The 18,851-nt window shown below is 43.5% G+C and overlaps 1 protein-coding gene across 1 annotated transcript in view; it reads right to left on the bottom strand.

Moving 5' to 3' along the window:
- The window catches only part of LOC308165327 (voltage-dependent calcium channel subunit alpha-2/delta-4-like), a gene marked incomplete at both ends in the record, with an annotated part of 66,783 nt that extends 48,175 nt beyond the window's left edge, over positions 1–18,608 (bottom strand). Inside the window, 6 exons of the mRNA XM_080539485.1 lie at positions 1,877–2,008; positions 2,220–2,382; positions 3,853–3,912; positions 4,527–4,643; positions 9,818–9,899; positions 18,484–18,608. Of these exons, the coding sequence (XP_080395611.1) occupies positions 1,877–2,008; positions 2,220–2,382; positions 3,853–3,912; positions 4,527–4,643; positions 9,818–9,899; positions 18,484–18,608 (679 nt within the window). The remainder of the gene's footprint in view (positions 1–1,876; positions 2,009–2,219; positions 2,383–3,852; positions 3,913–4,526; positions 4,644–9,817; positions 9,900–18,483) is intronic.
- Between the last annotated feature and the right edge of the window lie 243 nt (positions 18,609–18,851).

Genomic DNA, 18,851 nt, shown 5'->3' with positions numbered 1-18,851 from the left:
GAGGCGACGATTATGTCCAGTTGGCGTCTCGCTTGGTCCCACGTTGAACAGCCGGCTGCTGGCAAGGCGGTCCAACGGGAACACAACTAAACGGGCTACAGTGGTACACTCAATAATCACTTTCCTGGCGTCTTCAGCTGCTGCACGGGGTGCGTGTTGCTGAATCCGCCATCTTAGATTGGCTTCTCTTTACTCTCTCTCGTTTGGTCTCTCTCGTTCTGATTCTCATCACACACTGACTCGCGGACTACTTCCGTCTCTTATATATACACCACCGAACCTAACATCCGGGTCACGGACACACCCCGGATATACTACGTCATCAAACATATACATAAACAGTACAATAATAATACATACACCTTCATAAAACGTACAGAAATAGTATGAAAAATAAGAAAGGAAATAACAGGGCAAAAGGGCTGATTTGGGGGAAACTAAACTGTGGGCCTTCACAACAGTGGCTAATAAACAATCTATCTATCTATCTATCTATCTATCTATCTATCTATCTATCTATCTATCTATCTATCTATCTATCTATCTATCTATCTATCTATCTATCTATCTATCTATCTATCTATCTATCTATCTATCTATCTATCTATCTATCTATCTATCTATCTATCTATCTATCTATCTATCTATCTATGAGCAAATGAGTCTTTGCGATGAGAGAACATCAGGACATACATTTAAATATGTCAAGATTATTAAGATTTACAGATTAAGAGGGCCTGTGTTGTTGTCTGGTTTCTACATATTATTGCTGTGCTATGTTTTAATGTGATGATATATTCTGGATTATACACCATGCTGTATTGTGTTCTTATAGTCCAATGGTAGTTTCACACCCCCTCATCTGGCACAAATGCATTCCAAAATGTAAAGGTAGTCAATCTGTGTTCGTCAATCACGAACACAGATTGTCAATATAGTCAATCCCGGTAGTCAATCACGTCAGAAACCTACTGTATGTCACCCCCACTCCAACTGCTAGTAAATACAAGTTGTCTCATCTGAGGAAACCGACGCCACGGCTTGTGACTTTTGTGAGCTTTTCGAGGCAGTCTGAGCTTTGGTATTTAACACTAGAAGACCTGGACCATCAATACCAGAGTACGCAGAGTGAGGTACGGAGACGGCCATTTATTGACGTTAGTGTGACAGTGCAATCACTGGCTCGATACTATTCAAAAAATAATGCACTGGTTGTGATTAGTCAGGACTTAAGGAATCATTAGAATACCACATTTTGTATTTTAAAGAGGTACATATTGAACCAGCTCAGTGACCTTGCGGTTAGAGTGTCCGCCCTGAGATTGGCAGGTTGTGAGTTCGATCCCCGGCCGAGTCAAACCAAAGACTATAAAAATGGTACCCGATGCCTCCCTGCTTGGCACTCAGCATTAAGGGTTGGATTGGGGGGTAAGAACCTGCGACATAACAGCGTCATGTCCAGGGGGTGTACTTGAAGCCGCCTTACGCCACGGAAACAGGAGATAGACTCCTGCCCTAAGGGCCATTAGGCTCGAGAACCATCGGTTCTCAAGGCTACTTACTTACTTATTGAATATAACATGTTGAGGGACCATCCCCTGGTTAAATGTGGAGCGCATTACAGATTGAGGGTCGCTACCCGTGCTGTTTTGACAGATGGCGAAAAGCTCCCAGTTCCGGATTTGCAATCAAATTGTTTTTCATTTGTAAGAACTGCCCACTCACTTTTCGCTTTTGTTTTTTCAGTTTGAAAAGTTCACATTTCCCCGCATTTCCATTGAACCTTACTGAGCTCTATCATACTGTAGTTACTGTAGTACTTTATCATTAGTAACACTAATGTACTGTAGTGTTGAGTGTTCAGTGCTGTATTTACCAGGGTAAATTCGGAAGAATCCTGATGAGCTGCCAAAATACTGCCAGGTGAGTGTCGGATCCTTCTGGAAGTTGTTGATGAAGACATCATTCAGAGCTTCTGAATTGTAGATTCCATTCAAAAGGTTGGGATCTTGAGAAAGAGAGAATACCCCCAGTATTGGGGGTAAACACAGCAGAGGATGAGTAATAGAAAGTGCGCCTGTCATCACTTCCACCAAGACCAAATCTTAATACTCCACACGTGTAGACTCACATTTTCACAAAAATCCCTCAGCGACATCAATTAATAAAGTACATGTAGCACAAAGCACGTCTCAGAGTAGCTCCATACACACACGCACCTCTGTTGAAGACGTTGGTGGGGACCTGGACGTCACTCTGTATGGTGTTCACTGGCAGGTTGTTGAAATGCTCGTTCTCCTCCAGAGGAAACTCTCCTCCCAGCTCGATAAAGTTCCCGTCGCCATCCACCGTGTTGATAAGCATGGAATTATAATAGTCAAACTGTGGAATACACAACAGGCGCAAGGTATATAAGGTACATATAGAGAATAATGAAGAAAAAAGGTTCAGTATCTGACAATAAGGCCTTTTTTTATGGGGTTCACCTATTAACTGGTCAATCAATCAATCAAACTTTATTTATATAGCACAAGTCATACATTGAATGCAACTCCAAGTGATGTGCATAAAAACAATGGTAAATAAAATACAACACAATAAAACCAGGAATAAAACAACAAATAAGAGATAAGAAATAGGAGTAAAAGTGCCAGCTGAGGTAAACTCGGGATACAAGCCAGGCTAAAAAGGTGTGTTTTAAGCTTTCTTTTAAAGATGTCCACACTCTCTGCCACCCTCAACTCGTTCCAAAGTCTGGGGCCATCGTGGCTAAAGGCGGCCTCGCCATGGGTCACCACAATAGAGACTGGTGTTCTCTATTGCGGTGCTGTTAGAATATCTTTATAATAATAATAATAATGTGCCCCGCGGTGGTGTAGCGGTGTAAGCACTGGCCACTAGTGCAAGCTGCCCACCGGGGACTGGGTTCGAATCCCAGCTCGCCAGATCCGGATATGGCTGGGGCACACACGGGGAGCGGCATATTGGGCGGCCGCTCCCCGTGTGTGCCCCAGCCATAGGGCTCCCGAGGGCGGTATAGGAGTATTTCCGGACAAGGATCCGTCGCGCAACAGCGCCCCCGGGGTGCCGGAATAACGGTGCTGGGCTCGAGGAGCCAGTCAGCTAGTCTGCCTGGCGGCCTCCTCTGGGACTGCCGGCCACGGGGTCGTGCGGCGGATCCTTCGCAATAGGCAGGGGATAATTGGATGCTAGGTTGGGTTCAATTGGCTACCAAATTGGGTGAAAAAGGGATCAAATCTGAAAAACAAATTTTTAAATAATAATAGAAATAACTTGTATTTGTATAGCACTTTTCCTGCAAATGTTGCAGTGCTTTAATCATTATATAATCATCATTGAACTATTTAGTAATTTAAAGGCAATATTAAAAAGATGGGTTTTTAGTCTTGACTTATTTATAAATATTTATAGATTTTATATGTATGTGTGATACACACATCACAGAGAGAGAGAGAGAGAGAGAGAGAGAGAGAGAGAGAGAGAGAGAGAGAGAGAGAGAGAGAGACAGACAGGGGGAGAGAGATAACATGAATGATAATGAAAAGCACCACTCTCTCCAGGTCTAGCTGCGCTTAGTTGACTCATCTGACGTGAGGGACTCGAGCTACCTAACGACCTAGCGAAGCTACATCAAAGTTTGGGCCCTCCAGGCCCCCGTAGCAGCATTTGTCTCCTCTCCTCTACCTGGCCTCAGTATCTCCCTGGTCACAGTGGCTGCACACCAGGGGCATTCCTAGAAGGGCGATTAAATCAAATCCTGGCTAAGTTTTTATCATAATGGTAGTAGGATTATGAGGTTGTGTGTTCGCACAGACAGGTAGAATGACAAACCCGTAAAGTGGAGTTGAAGTCATGGTACAGATCAGCGTCCTCCGCACTCTCTTGTAACTTCTGTGGAAAACAAAACAAAAACAAAGACATTTAGGGTTCCTGTGCCACAAGCACAATTCTCTACCCTTTTCTCTATTTTTCCCTTTTTGTGTACACGTGTGCACTCCCCCCATATACAGTATATATTTTTAAAAAGTAATGAACTGGTGTAAGAGAAGTGGTGGAAACCAATCCTATGCTTTTAAATCCATGTGGGGAAGTGCAGACTTTCAGAAGCGGGTAGATAACTGGGATGTACAGATCACTTGTGTCCAGTACTCAAGTTGTAAAAGAAAATCAGAGGGGATGGTGGATTTTATCGTATGGGGACAATTTTAGCATCCCCACAGCGTCAGTGACTTCAGTGTCAGTGACTTGGTAAAAATGTCATTGCATGTGTGCGTGTCCCCTCGCGACCTCGGCCACAGTATTTTACTCAATATGCGCAAAACAAAATGTTGAAATAGCAGTAATACCACGTTCATTGATAAAATGACATAAGGGATGGAAAGGGGGGATGGCAGTTTTAGAAGGGGGATGATTTTGACTGTTTTTATTTCAGGTGGGATGCCATCTCCCCTCATCCCCCCTCAACTGGAGTGCTGTGTACAGATCACTTGTGTCTCCGTTCTCACCTTCACTGACTTCATCTTCCGTCCAAGCATGTTCTGTATTTCCTCTGCAAACACCTGGACCTGGGCCCTCCCATTGATCTCCACTATCCTGGTTATAGGCTCCACATCTTTCAGTTTCTGATAGATAGGTAGGTAGATAGATAGATAGATAGATAGTTTATTAGCCAAGTTCAAAGCCGGTGGAATTTGTTTTCGGTACAGCATATTGATCTCTGCGTCACACAATATAACAAAACAAAGTGCAAAGTGCACAATAGACAACAACAGACAATCGTATGCATGTTGGTTATGACAGTGAGGAGGGGGCTAGAGGGAGGTGTTCAGAGTCCTGATGGCTATGGGGAGATATTATCAAATTGAATACACTTTGAATACTTAAGTTCGAGACAACGGATAATATGGATAGTACTAAATCAACTTCGCCTCCCCTTTTCTTGTCTGTGTGTTCAGTTCCGATAGCTCTATTGTTGTCAAATAACCACGTTTTCCCCTCGGACAGCAGATTCTTAATGTGGATGAGGTGTGTTGGGTAAATTGTTCTTTGAGGTTTATTGTTTACAGGAAGATAGAGGAAGCCCTAACCTGCCAATGAACCAGGTGACGCTACCGGCTTTCCTTATTATTATTATAATATATATTTTTAATTAATTTGTATTACCCGATTAAATCATTCACTAATCCCAATTAATCCAAGCAACCCACATGCTGAGGGCATGAGATGAGCAAAAGCTTTCAGAAAAATTACGCTACTCTGGTGAGGACTGAATTCAGCCATGATGGATTAGGATTGCCCTCATTCAGGTCTAATTCTACCCTAAGCAATTCACAGATAGATTAATCACGACATCACACAATATTATATTACAATATCAAATGTTGAGACATACGTAAACTCCCCAAACTAAGCTATTTAACATACTTCTTTCAATCAGGGAAATACAGTCTGACTGAGACAGTGTCGAGACAAACAAACAAACAAACAGAATTTGGACTTTGGATAAGTAGAGGGAACAAAATCCTGATGAGCATTACTATAAAGAGGGCTGGTTCCTAGCCTGGGGCGTTAGTGTGATCCCGTTAGTATTATGTGTCTGTTGGTGTGATCCCGTTAGTGTGTGTGTCTGTTGGTGTGATCTCGTTGGTGTGTGTGTGTCTGTTCGGTGTGGGGAAGTGTGCCCTCGCTCTCCCTCACCGTCACATGGGGGAAGCCCTACCTGCAGAGTGTGATCACCTGGCCAACAACAACACACTCACTACTATTGCAGGACGCACCATGGTACCTTGCTAGTACAGTTAACACTAGAACAGCTGTGCATTTTTACCTACTAAAAGAGCCGTCTCAAAAGATCTCTTTACAATGATCAGCTGCTATTTACACACAACGACCACTCGTTGGCCGTCTTGTAAATTAGCCTGCTTCCTACACAGAAAAACTGCAAAATAGCTTTATACTAGCTTATCCTGATGTGATTTAGAAAATGTAAGGATACTGGGTGGTAGAACACACATATCTAGGAAAAGTCATGAAAGGAGGGTCCTTTTCGAGTGCAAAGATATAACTTTTTTATTTACTCACATGACCCCTCATGGCTGTTCTAGCGTTGGAACATGGTGACACAGGAAACTAGGACACATGTGTGTAAGGTACCATGGCCATACTGGTGAGCTGTGGGACGTTTTGGACCATCTCACAACATCATATGATATTGTGGGATTTGTCAGTATGCACGCACGCATATTTAGCTGCATGACCACCACTGCATAAACACTAACACTCTATCTATGCCTTTTATCTATTATCTATTATCTTATTAAACACATTATCTTTTTACTTCTTATACCTGCAGCATTTATGAGTTTTATGATCCATAATCCAAGCACTAAATGTGTTTGCAAATGTTTCATATTACACTGCGATCTCACACACCGTATCGGCCAGGATAGCGGTTGAATACAGACCTGCAATCGCCATATCGGGAAGAGCCGCGCTTGATTGCAGTTGCAGAAATAACACTTTTATCGTTTTACTATATCTTTTTATTCATTGGCTCATGATATTGTTAAATGTTTATCTACTTATTCTCTATGTATCTATTCTTGTCATTTTCTATTTTCTCACTATCCTACTTTTTTCTGTATTTTAATGCTATATGTAAAAACACTTTGAATTGCCACTGTTGTATGAAATGTGCTATACGAATAAACTTGCCTTGCCACGCACGCACGCACGCACGCGTCTTTATAATGTCGACGAAGTTGACGAAGTCTTTATAATGTCTAACATTCTAGCTGCTCACCGTGACATCATAGACCACTCTATGACAGTAACCTGGACAACCTCTTTTCAACCTTTCAAACGAACACTCCGAACATACACAACTCAACTGTTTCTCTTTGAGTGCGGCTGTGTTTTCTATTTGCTGGATTTGAGCTCTTTTTAAAATAGCTATGAAGTTTTCCATTGTAGTTGTTTGCATTGGCATTTTGGTGGCCCTCAACATCCTGGAGCTCCCGGACAGGGAGGTCTTTATGGACACACTCATGCCCCCCATGGTGCCCCGGCAGTGGGCCAGCACTCCTCCGCTCCAGGTAATAATAATAATAATAATAATAATAATAATAATAATAATAATAATAATAATAATAATAACTTTATTTGTATAGCACTTTCCCTGCAAACGTTGCAGCTCAAAGTGCTTTAATCATTATATTATCTTAATTTAATTATTTAGTCATTTAAAGGCAATATTAAAAAGATGACACCCAGACACAAACACACTTTGTGACACAGACACACTTTGTCTACAAAGGTAGACACCCAGACGGCCCTGACGGACCTCTTCAACCGCTGGGCAAGCTGGCTCACCGAAGTGACGACGACCCCGGAACGCTCTCACCCTAGGACCAGGGTAATGGCTATTACCACACCCACCATCAGAGCCCCTCGTAGCCACACAACTGACCTCAAGAGTGGGGAGATGGCTAACGAGAATGTGACTGTGTGGAGCAGGGAGGTTGGAGAGGTTGATGGCAGGATACAGGAGACAAAACTAGCCACCACAGATAACATTACCAACACTCACCAGAGGACAACCGTGGCTGAGGCTTCACCCACTGTTAGTCCCCCTCATATCCAGGTAACCGACTTCAGGAGTGGGGAGATGACTAAGGCCAATGAGACCGTGTGGAGGAGGGATGTTGTAGTGGATGATGGCAGGATACAGACAAAACTGACCACCACAGATAACATTACCAACACTCACGAGAGGACCAACGTGGCTGAGGCTTCACCCACTGTTAGTCCCCCTCTTATCCATGTAACCGACTTCGGGAGTGGGGAGATGGCTGATGCCAATGAGACCATGTGGAGGAGGAATGTTGTAGAGGTCTATAACATGCCAGAGATTACCAAACTGGACACAGACACCACAAGGAACATTACCAACGCTCACCAGAGGACCAGCATGGCTGAGGCTTCACCCACTGTTAGTCCCCCTCATATCCATGTAACCGACTTCAGGAGTGGGGAGATGGCTGATGCCAATGAGACCATGTGGGGGAGGAATGTTGTAGTGGTCTATAACATGCCAGAGATGACCAAACTGGCCACCACAATGAACATTACCAACGCTCACGAAAGGAAGACCAGTGTGGCGAAGGATAAACCAACCGTCAATCCACTTTGTTTTCATGTCACTGACCTTACGAGCGGGGAGAGGCCGAAAGCTAGCGGGACTGTGTGGAGGAGGAGAGTTGCAGAGGTGATGACCAAACTGGCCACCACAGAACCCATGGCTAAAGCTCACCAGAGGAGCAGGGTGGCTAAGGCCACAGCCAACGTCACTGTACCTTGTACGAGTCAGACACCCGCACAGCTGCTGAGGCCCACCTGGTGTCACGGTTCACCCTCCGACGCATCACCAAGAAGAGAGGAGGTCGTGGGTCAAAGAATTAGCCAATCAGCGCTCAGCCTCTTACACAAGAGGATATTTTACCCACTGCAGTTGATCTGTGTGACATCATTCATTTTAGATGTTTACAGCAAATAAACACATTTTCTTCTTTCAATCGTGTGCCCAGTTATGCCTTTTTTTGTTGACACTCAAGTTTTTGGGCGGGTGAAAATCTACTTCAGTGTTTACCTCAGTTTGTTACAATAGGGTATTATTGTTGACAGCTTTGTAGAGATTCATTACGTAATTATGATTTGACAGAGGAAAAAGTATTTCAAATATGCGGGTATGAGATCAAGTGCCTGGCCTGCACGTGTGTGACTACCAGTCCGATGATAATTCAATCAGCAACACCAGCATTTCATACAGAGAAAGCTATGTAAAGTGAGTGAGTGATATAGAAGCATATAGAAGCATTAAGCAAAGTGTTCAACACTTGAGTTCAATATCCGTCTTTCCACAGCAAGTGGTGATCGTGCATAGAACTTAGCCGTGCTGTTCTTCGCTCTGCACGTCTGTGACGAGGTGACCACACACACACACACGCATGCACACATACACACACACACACACACACACACACACACACACACACACACACACGTGCACTCACATCCATGTTGTACCTGTGTGTTAGTCGCAGAAGCTGCATTGGGTCGGTTTGTGAGAAAATATGAAATTTTGGGAAGTTTCGCTGCATTTTGTTACATTTTATATTGCTCTTGCCGTTTTTGTGCACCACTGAGGTACTTTCGCTTGCTCATTTTTCTGCAGGGTCTCGCTGCCAAAAAACAAAACAAATAAAAAAGTTGCCTACCTTCACTACATCAATCTACACACCGTCCTCCAAAATAAAACAGACACATATTCACATATTCACAATTATTTATAAATAAATTATAATAATAAATAATAAATAAATAATAAAAATACTTTTAGTAGGCCTATAGGACTTTTAGGTACCTCTTCATCTTGAATTTTGCAAGGGGCAAAAATCCTTCAACTGATACATAATTATTGTAAGACTGCAGTCAATCACCACAGAAGGTCTTAAAAACATGATCTGAACATGTTAGAGTTCTGACAGCATCAGATCATGACAAAGTTTTGGAGTCCCCACTTTACCGCTAGAGAGGGAGAGCGAGAGAGAGAGACTGCTCATTATTAGGTGGTCCACACACACACACACACACACACACACACACACACACACACACACACACACACACACACACACACACACACACACAGAGAGAGAGAGAAAGAGAAAAGACATTGGCACTTGTGGTAAAAAGAGTCACCCAAGTGTATTGAGCTCATTAAACACTCATGCTTTACCTTTTGCAGATAGAGAGATCCAGAGTATCTTGTGGAAATTTCTCGCAGTTGCACTGACAGGAGACCGGCCCACCCTTGCACCCTGAAATAGACAGAGAGAGATCAGGGATGTACTGTATAATCTATTATCTAGTCCAGTCCATAAACACAGAGGATGAATGTAGCTTGCAGATGTGAATAAAATCATATTTTCGGGTCAAAAATGTCCATCATGCAGTGTCACCACTACATGAACCAGGGCAGTAATACTGCAGAGACTTTGAAGCCAGCTATACCAGGTGTCCAAGTGATGAAATGCTGTGTTTCTGGTGCCAAAAAGCATGTTTCCGCATTGAAACCCATGTTAAACTTCATATTCCGCTTCTATTATTAACTTTTGACCCATTGACCGATTGTTTTCATAGCCCAGAACTGACGGCAGAAACATGTGAATGAGCCTTGGTTTTGCTTCGTTCTGACAGGCTGCTGACTGAACTATTGATGGGGGGGGGGATGCTTCCATCAAAGCAATGAACAGAACCAGAAACACCTGTCAAGCCAATTGTCCCATCACGTTTGGGTACCCTGAAGGGGGACTATACAGAAAAAGTGTTGTCATTTCTGAATGGTGAAACCAATATGTACACAAATAGGCTACCATCAAATAAAAGCTGAGAGAATCTCTACTTTAACTTGATGATTTAAAGTCCAACATTTTGGAGTGTAGAGCCAAAAGAAGAAAAAATGCTGCACTGTCTCATTACTTATGCAGGGCTCTCATCTATGTATCAGATGAGATACTGTGTGCGCTAACACCCAACATACCGTACACATGTAGGCTGTGTCTTTATGAAAGAACAGCAAGTGAACATGAACCCATGAATATTGACTATGAATTGTACCACTATTGCTGCAGTGGTAACCAATATTGGAGGCACAACAATAAATAATAGATGAACAACAAAGCTAAAGGATTCACATGGCTGGGTGCAATAATGGTGGGTTGGTGACTGCTGGAATTGGGATGAAGGCCTATTGCGAGAAGCTTAGAGCATGGTAGAGATCAGTCAGTCAGAGGCTTTAGAGGGGAAGTGGATGAGCTAGCCTCCTCAGGGTTATCAGATGAGCTAACCTCCTCAGGGTTAACAGATGAGCTAGCCTCCTCAGGGTTATCAGATGAGCTAGCCTCATCGGGGCTATCAGGTGAGCTAGCCTCCTCAGGGTTAACAGATGAGCTAGCCTCCTCAGGGTTATCACATGAGCTAGCCTCCTCAGGGTTATCAGATGAGCTAGCCTCCTCAGGGTTAACAGCCAGGGGTCTTCAACCTTTTTCAGCCCAAGGACCCCTTGGACGCGAGACAAACAGAACAGGGACCCCCATATGTATATATATATTTTTTAATGCGTCACATTTTAAGGCCTATAATAACTTTTATATTTACTTAATTCACCTTTTATTCCACCTTATTATTTATATGCTGGGTTATTAGCCTATACAGTATGTGTTTATGATTTATAGAAAAATATAATTTCCCGTTATTGATTAACGTTAATTTCACAACGAAGACCGAACTGCACCATTTTAGCCAACACCTAGCTTGCTAGACAGGTGTTTTTTTTTTTAGCTAACGTTATGTTAGACTCTGCATTATGGGAATCATTTATTTTGTAAATAGTTTTGGTCAAAAGTAGCGTATTATTGCCTATTAATGCTTGTACTTTACTCAATATCATTTTTGTTATATTTTTTAATTCTCACAAATTATTTTGGTGAACAATTGTCAATTTGGTGAACAATTGTCAATTATTATGACAAAAATTGGCGGACCCCCTGCAGTACCTCTGCGGACCCCCTAGGGGTCGCGGACCCCTGGTTGAAGACCACTGAGCTAGCCTCCTCAGGGTTGAGCTATCAGATGAGCTAGCCTCCTCAGGGTTATCAGATGAGCTAGCCTCCTCAGGGTTATCAGATGAGCTAGCCTCCTCAGGGTTAACAGATGAGCTAGCCTCCTCAGGGTTAACAGATGAGCTAGCTTCCTCAGGGTCGAGCTATCAGGTGAGCAAGCATCCTCAGGGTTATCACATGAGCTAGCCTCCTCAGGGTTATCACATGAGCTAGCCTCCTCAGGGTTGAGCTATCAGATGAGCTAGCCTGCTCAGGGTTATCAGATGAGCTAGCCTCCTCAGGGTTGAGCTATCAGTGGGGTTCAGGACAGCGACAGCCTGGGAGACGAGCAGGGGGTGCTACAGGTATGGAAGGGCAAGAGCAGAGAAAGGATTATGACACTATCACACAGGTCCGGATCATCTGAGGATTCCCAGCATGACACACATTCATAAACTACCTGCTGTTAGGCAGCTGTGTGTGTGTGTGTGTGTGTGTGTGTGTGTGTGTGTGTGTGTGTCTGTGTGTGTGTGTGTGTGTGTCTGTCTGTAACTAATTGTTCAGCCCATCCAAAGATAAAAAAGATCTTCTATTATAATAGATCATAGACATAAAGTGGGAGAAATAAATATTCAACATAATACTGTAATTCAAAAAAAAAGAACAGCATAATATGAAACATGATTTCCATTGCAGCTATTCACATGAAATGTAGACCAGACATTGGTATTAAGTTAACTAAATAAAACTACACAGCTAAAGAAATGTTAACACTCCAATCCAATCCAAAAGTTATATGCAATAACTTTACATAAAGGATAAAGTTACAGGAAAGAAGTATTGAACATGCTAACTGAAATATATGTAATACTCGGTGGAGAAGCCTTTGTTTCCAACGACAGCTTCAAGACACTTCCTGTACGAAAAAACAAATCTCTCACACAAATACACATTCTGATACAGTAGATGGACACCACGGGGGAGGGGGGGGGGCAGATCTGATTACAGGAGCTTCCTCTGAAAACACAGCGTCCAACCTGCGTAGCCATCTGTGTGCCAGCGTGGCTCCCTGGCCCCCGTCCCTAACAAATGGGTGAGGGCAGGGTCCAGCATGACCACAGTCATCATTATGACCGCCACGTTCCCCTCTGGACCATTTCCTGCTGAACACAACCCTGCTCAGTGAGTGAGAAATGTGTGAGAAATGTGAGGAAAGTTGGCCACTCTGCTTTAACAGTATGAGGCGGAGATGACGATGTACTATGTAGGATACTGTGTAAAAATAGTATGTCATGAATGGTTCAAAAGCAACAGGGACAAGTATTTTTGTCCTTGATAAACAGGCTTAAAAAAGCAATGGCTGGGTGAAAGCTGTTGGCAACTTTCGAAACAAAGCGAGCTTTAGGCTACACGTAAGCTCCAGAAAATATCCAGTTTGTCAGGTGGTACTATGGGCCAAATCAAATCTGTAAAGCACAGGATAGAACAGACAGATAATGTGTTTATAATGTGTTTGGCCTGTGGGGATTTTTTTTGCCTCATCACTATAAAGGCCGAGATAGTCCTCCAAGGGATGCATGGAATTTAGTCAAATGTGTCAATACTATAACACCCCATCAGTACAGTCAAGTGGTCTAATGGATGTCTAATATTTTCTAGCCGAGCAAAAACCTGGATGAATTCCACAACGGGATTTGATGGGGTCAAATCCTAGCTTTGTTGCCGGCAAATCACATCCTCTAATGTACTAGGATAAGTATGTGTGTGTGTGTGTGTGTGTGTGTGTGTGTGTGTGTGTGTGTGTGTGTGTGGACGTTCAGCAGCGAGCAGAGTGCTGACTCAAGCGCGATTAATTTCCTTGGCACATGGGATTTTTGTGGGGGCTGTGATTTTGGTGACAGTTGGATATGGTTCAAGTGTAGCGGGAGAGAAGGGACAAATCAGGGTCAATGTGTAATCAGGCCCTCAAACGGCAGCTGTAGATCAACACAAAGCACCAGTCTTCCATCAGACTATAGTGTGCAAACAGAGAGACTCACATCAGCTACTGTATGATTGACCTGTTGGTTGAAAATGCTTCCTCAAACTTGCAATGTACACTATGGACAAAAGTATGAGGACACAATTCTGGTCTGGGGCTGTTTTCATGGTTTGGGTTAGGCCCCTTAGTTCCAGTGAGGGGAAATCGTAATGCTACAGCATACAATGCAATTCTAGAGAATTGTATACTTCCAACTTTGTGGCAACAGTTTGGGGAAGGCCCTTTCTAGTTTTAGCATGACAATGCCCCCATACACAAAGTGAGGTCCATAATCACATGGTTTGCCGAGTTGGGTCTGGGAGAACTTGACTTGCCTGCACACATTTTGGAATGAGAAGTTCAAAAAACACATATGGGTGTGATGTTCGGGTGTCCCAATACTTTTGTCCATATAGCTTTGGATAAAAGCGTCAGCTAAATGGCTCTTTTTTTTTGTGGAACACTCACATTTGTTTACTGCATGTGAACAAGACTTTGAATGTTTTCAACGACATTGAGAAAAATCAATTTCTCACTTGGTTGAATCCCAATTAAACCCACACATGGCTGTATCCCAATATTTCCTCAGCCCATCCAACATCGTCCTACCATATACACTTAACGTTTGACTTAACGACATAACGACAGACCCTCTTCAGCTTTCATGCAGCTTTTGTGCATGCAGGATGACCAATGACTGATAAACTGTAGCCCCTCAACACACACAGAGAGACTCATTATTAGGAAAGGTCAACTGTAGACCACCAAAAGACTTGTGAAGACAACATTGCTGTTCACCGTATGTAAATGCAGGTGATACAATAAGACTGAGCTTTTTTACCGTGATGTGATTTTGTTTATTAACATTGGACCTGGGGAACATAGGACCCGGGGGAACAGCGGACCCGGGGAACATAGGTACTCTCCCTCAATGAAGATAGCAGATGATTTTGCTGTTTTCTTGTTGATAACCCCATCCTGTGCCGTCATGCAATTCCTTATACTGTAGGTAAAACGGTACTGGTGCATTTTGTTCACCGTGTGCTATGTAGTTGAGTGTTTGATTTTGTTGATAGCTGTTGAAAACCCACACATCCCAACCAAACTGAGCCAACAGTGTTTAGAAATACAGACTATTTGGGGGAAATCTACTCATCTCATCTGGTTTAAAAGCCTTTGGCTGTGGAACGCTGACAGGCTCATGAAAACCAGATGAGAAACATATAGATCTGAAAGAATCTACACTCATCTCATCTGGTTTTGTAGACTGACATGCGCAACTTGAGATAAGTCTAGATTTCATCAGACAGACCATCTGTCAGACTCATTTTTTGTTATTATTATTACAAATGACTGTACTGGATCAAATGACTATTTCTGATCAAATTGGATAAGAATTACAAACCATCTGTTTCCTCTGACTTTCGAAAGGGGCAGCAGGGAGCCTGGAGGTTAGAGAGGCCGGCTAGCAATCTGAAGGTCGCTGGTTCGATCCCCGCCTCAGGTGGCGGCTGCATGTCAGCTGGTGACTGGAGGGTTGCTGGCATCATATCTAAGGTGCCTACCACTGCTGTTGTGGCCTTGAGCAAGGCACTTAACCCCTAATTGCTCGAGGGGACGCTGACTATGGCTGACCCTGTGCCTAGAGCATTTTGCTGTGCTCCCATAACACTTGACACACCCTCCATTTATAGGAGACACCCAATTAGCCTCAAATCAAATCAAATTGAAATGGTCATTTACATAATGTGTGATTGGTGGTTTGAGTTTCATTTCATTAAATAAAGGTTCATTTCATTTCATTGGTGGTTTGAGTTTAGCATTCTCAATGGTAGTGTTTTCCATTATTAATTAAGATATTTTAGCAAGGAAGATTGTGCCAAATGTAGAGAATTGTGTTTAGTGTTTTGTTAACTGTGTGGTTTAAGGCTGCAAAATGAGTGATAAGCAAGAAATGTGTTTGTCATGGTGAAGAATTGGTGTGAGATAAAATACACCAGTTTCAGGTTTTGGTCTTTGTGTTTGAGGTTCCGATGTTAGTGTTTAAGCGATAGAGAAAAACTGTAAATAAATACCCAGCACAGCCTGGATTTGACACTGTATTTTCACAGTATTTTGCATGGTGAGTGTGTTGTGTGTTGTGTGTAGCATGGTGAGAGTGTTGTGTGTTGTGTGTAGCATGGTGAGTGTGTTGTGTGTTGTGTGTAGCATGGTGAGTGTGTTGTGTGTTGTGTGTAGCATGGTGAGTGTGTTGTGTGTAGCATGGTGTGTGTGTTGTGTGTAGCATGGTGAGTGTGTTGTGTGTTGTGTGTAGCAGGGTGAGTGTGTTGTGTGTAGCATGGTGAGTGTGTTGTGTGTTGTGTGTAGCATGGCGAGTGTGTTGTGTGTTGTGTGTAGCATGGCGAGTGTGTTGTGTGTTGTGTGTAGCATGGTGTGTGTGTTGTGTGTAGCATGGCGAGTGTGTTGTGTGTTGTGTGTAGCATGGTGAGTGTGTTGTGTGTAGCATGGTGAGTGTGTTGTGTGTTGTGTGTAGCAGGGTGAGTGTGTTGTGTGTTGTGTGTAGCATGGTGAGTGTGTTGTGTGTAGCATGGCGAGTGTGTTGTGTGTTGTGTGTAGCAGGGTGAGTGTGTTGTGTGTAGCATGGCGAGTGTGTTGTGTGTTGTGTGTAGCATGGCGAGTGTGTTGTGTGTTGTGTGTAGCATGGTGTGTGTGTTGTGTGTAGCATGGCGAGTGTGTTGTGTGTTGTGTGTAGCATGGTGAGTGTGTTGTGTGTTGTGTGTAGCAGGGTGAGTGTGTTGTGTGTTGTGTGTAGCATGGTGAGTGTGTTGTGTGTAGCATGGTGAGTGTGTTGTGTGTTGTGTGTAGCAGGGTGAGTGTGTTGTGTGTTGTGTGTAGCATGGTGAGTGTGTTGTGTGTAGCATGGCGAGTGTGTTGTGTGTTGTGTGTAGCAGGGTGAGTGTGTAGCATGGTGAGTGTGTTGTGTGTAGCATGGTGAGTGTGTTGTGTGTTGTGTGTAGCATGGTGAGTGTGTTGTGTGTTGTGTGTAGCATGGTGAGTGTGTTGTGTGTAGCATGGTGAGTGTGTTGTGTGTTGTGTGTAGCATGGTGAGTGTGTTGTGTGTTGTGTGTAGCATGGTGAGTGTGTTGTGTGTAGCATGGTGAGTGTGTTGTGTGTTGTGTGTAGCATGGTGAGTGTGTTGTGTGTTGTGTGTAGCATGGTGAGTGTGTTGTGTGTTGTGTGTAGCATGGCGAGTGTGTTGTGTGTTGTGTGTAGCATGGTGAGTGTGTTGTGTGTAGCATGGCGAGTGTGTTGTGTGTTGTGTGTAGCATGGTGAGTGTGTTGTGTGTTGAGTCTTTGTATTGTGTCGCTACAGTCCCCTCAGTGCTCAAACTGTTTGCTTTCTCTGAAATGATGTCTGTGATATTTAACGTTAGATTAGATTTAATGTTCTAATCTGACGGATCCTTATTTGGAAAGTAGTCTTTGGGCCTGGAGAAACTTATGCTGCATTCATGATATGTCAGAACTAGGAATCTCTAATATTTGAAACTTGGAAACTCGTTGTAGAAAGATGATACCAGTTTCGGTTGAGTATCAGAACCAACCAATACGAAGCTCCACGCAAATATCCAGGTGGCTTCCAGTCAAGTCCCGCATCACCTACAAAATCCTCCTCCTCACCTACAAATCCCTCCACGCCTGCGCCCCCCAATACCTCACTGACCTTCTCTGTCAACACACCCCTTCCCGGAACCTGCGGTGCCTAGGCATGGGCCTACTCTCCACCCCCCCGCACCAACCTACGGACCTTCGGGGGCAGAGCCTTCAGTGTGGCAGCTCCCACCCTCTGGAACTCTCCCCACAGCGATCCGCAACGCCCCTACCCTGGACACCTTTCAATCAGCCCTCAAAACCCACCTGTTCTCTAAGGCCTTTGGCCTCTAGTCTAGTTTTGTCACTCTCGTTGTCTTTGTTTCTTTGTTTTGTTTTTCTGTTCTGTCTGTCTATGAAATCTGTAAAGCGTCCTTGGGTCTGAGAAAGGCGCTATATACATCTAAGTTATTATTATTATTATTATTATTATGAATGCAGCATGATCCATGGAACATTATTGCATTCTAGGGTATGCATTAGCTGCCGATACACTCTACCTGCAGTCTTAAGTGTTGTCACACCGCCTGGAATGCATGACAGTGATTATTTATATGAATTATTATACAATTAACCTTAATATAATATAGAACAGTATTGATATATGTGTGGATACAAATAAAGTGGTTTATATTCTAGAATCTAGAAAACCATTCAATTATCTGATTTAATCAGATGCGCAATTTCACTGACCCCTAGTGGAAAGTGAGGTGACTTTTGCAGAACATTGCAAATGAGACTCGACATTAAACTTGCGCATGCTCTAAAAACCACAGACCTGACAACAACAGCAATCATATTTAAGCACCTGGGTTTAAACTCTGTCCCCGTGTCTCTGTTGGCCTTAGACGGCATGACTATGCTGAGCTAGCTGTCAGAGTAATGTCAGAGTAATAATCTTTGAAGTTTTGATGTTATAGTGTTCGTTTACAATTTAATGTTTAGCTACAGAACATGTTGGGTTCTGATGGGTTCTGATGGAGTAAGACAGTTGATCTAAGCTCATGAGGCAGATATCAATTCAATTCTTCAAGAATCAATGGCTATAATATCATCACAAAATGTATGTACCAATTACAGATGGCCCCTTTAAAGGAAAGTCCGTTTGGGGGTAGGTAGTACAGTACTCACGTCTCAGGTGGTATCTTCATCTGAGCATGTGCAGTGAGGCAGAGCCAGCAGAAGAACAGGATCCACAGGCCCAGCCGCAGACCCCCGGCCCCGTGTCCCATCCTGCTGACAACGGGCGTTGGCATCTTCACAGTTTCTCAGCACGCAGAGCAACACACCTACCGCCTTCTACACCTCAGGGAAGTGTTGAGGAGTGTCCCGTTGCATTTGCCAGGAAAGGTTTACTCATCTTGGCTAAAGCGAGGCCCCAATATCTCCCCTTTTGATTATGTTGAACGAGCGGAATTTTTATACACTCTGCTATGATCCGTAATACCCGTCTGGCCGCTGTCATCCTCCTCCTCCTCAGCTTGCTTGTTATCTCATCA

Source organism: Nansenia antarctica, assembly GCF_963989245.1.
Source record: "Nansenia antarctica genome assembly, chromosome: 9".
Classification (NCBI taxonomy): domain Eukaryota; kingdom Metazoa; phylum Chordata; class Actinopteri; order Argentiniformes; family Microstomatidae; genus Nansenia; species Nansenia antarctica.
Note: the sequence above shows the minus strand (reverse complement) of the source record. Positions and strands in the feature narration are given on the sequence as shown.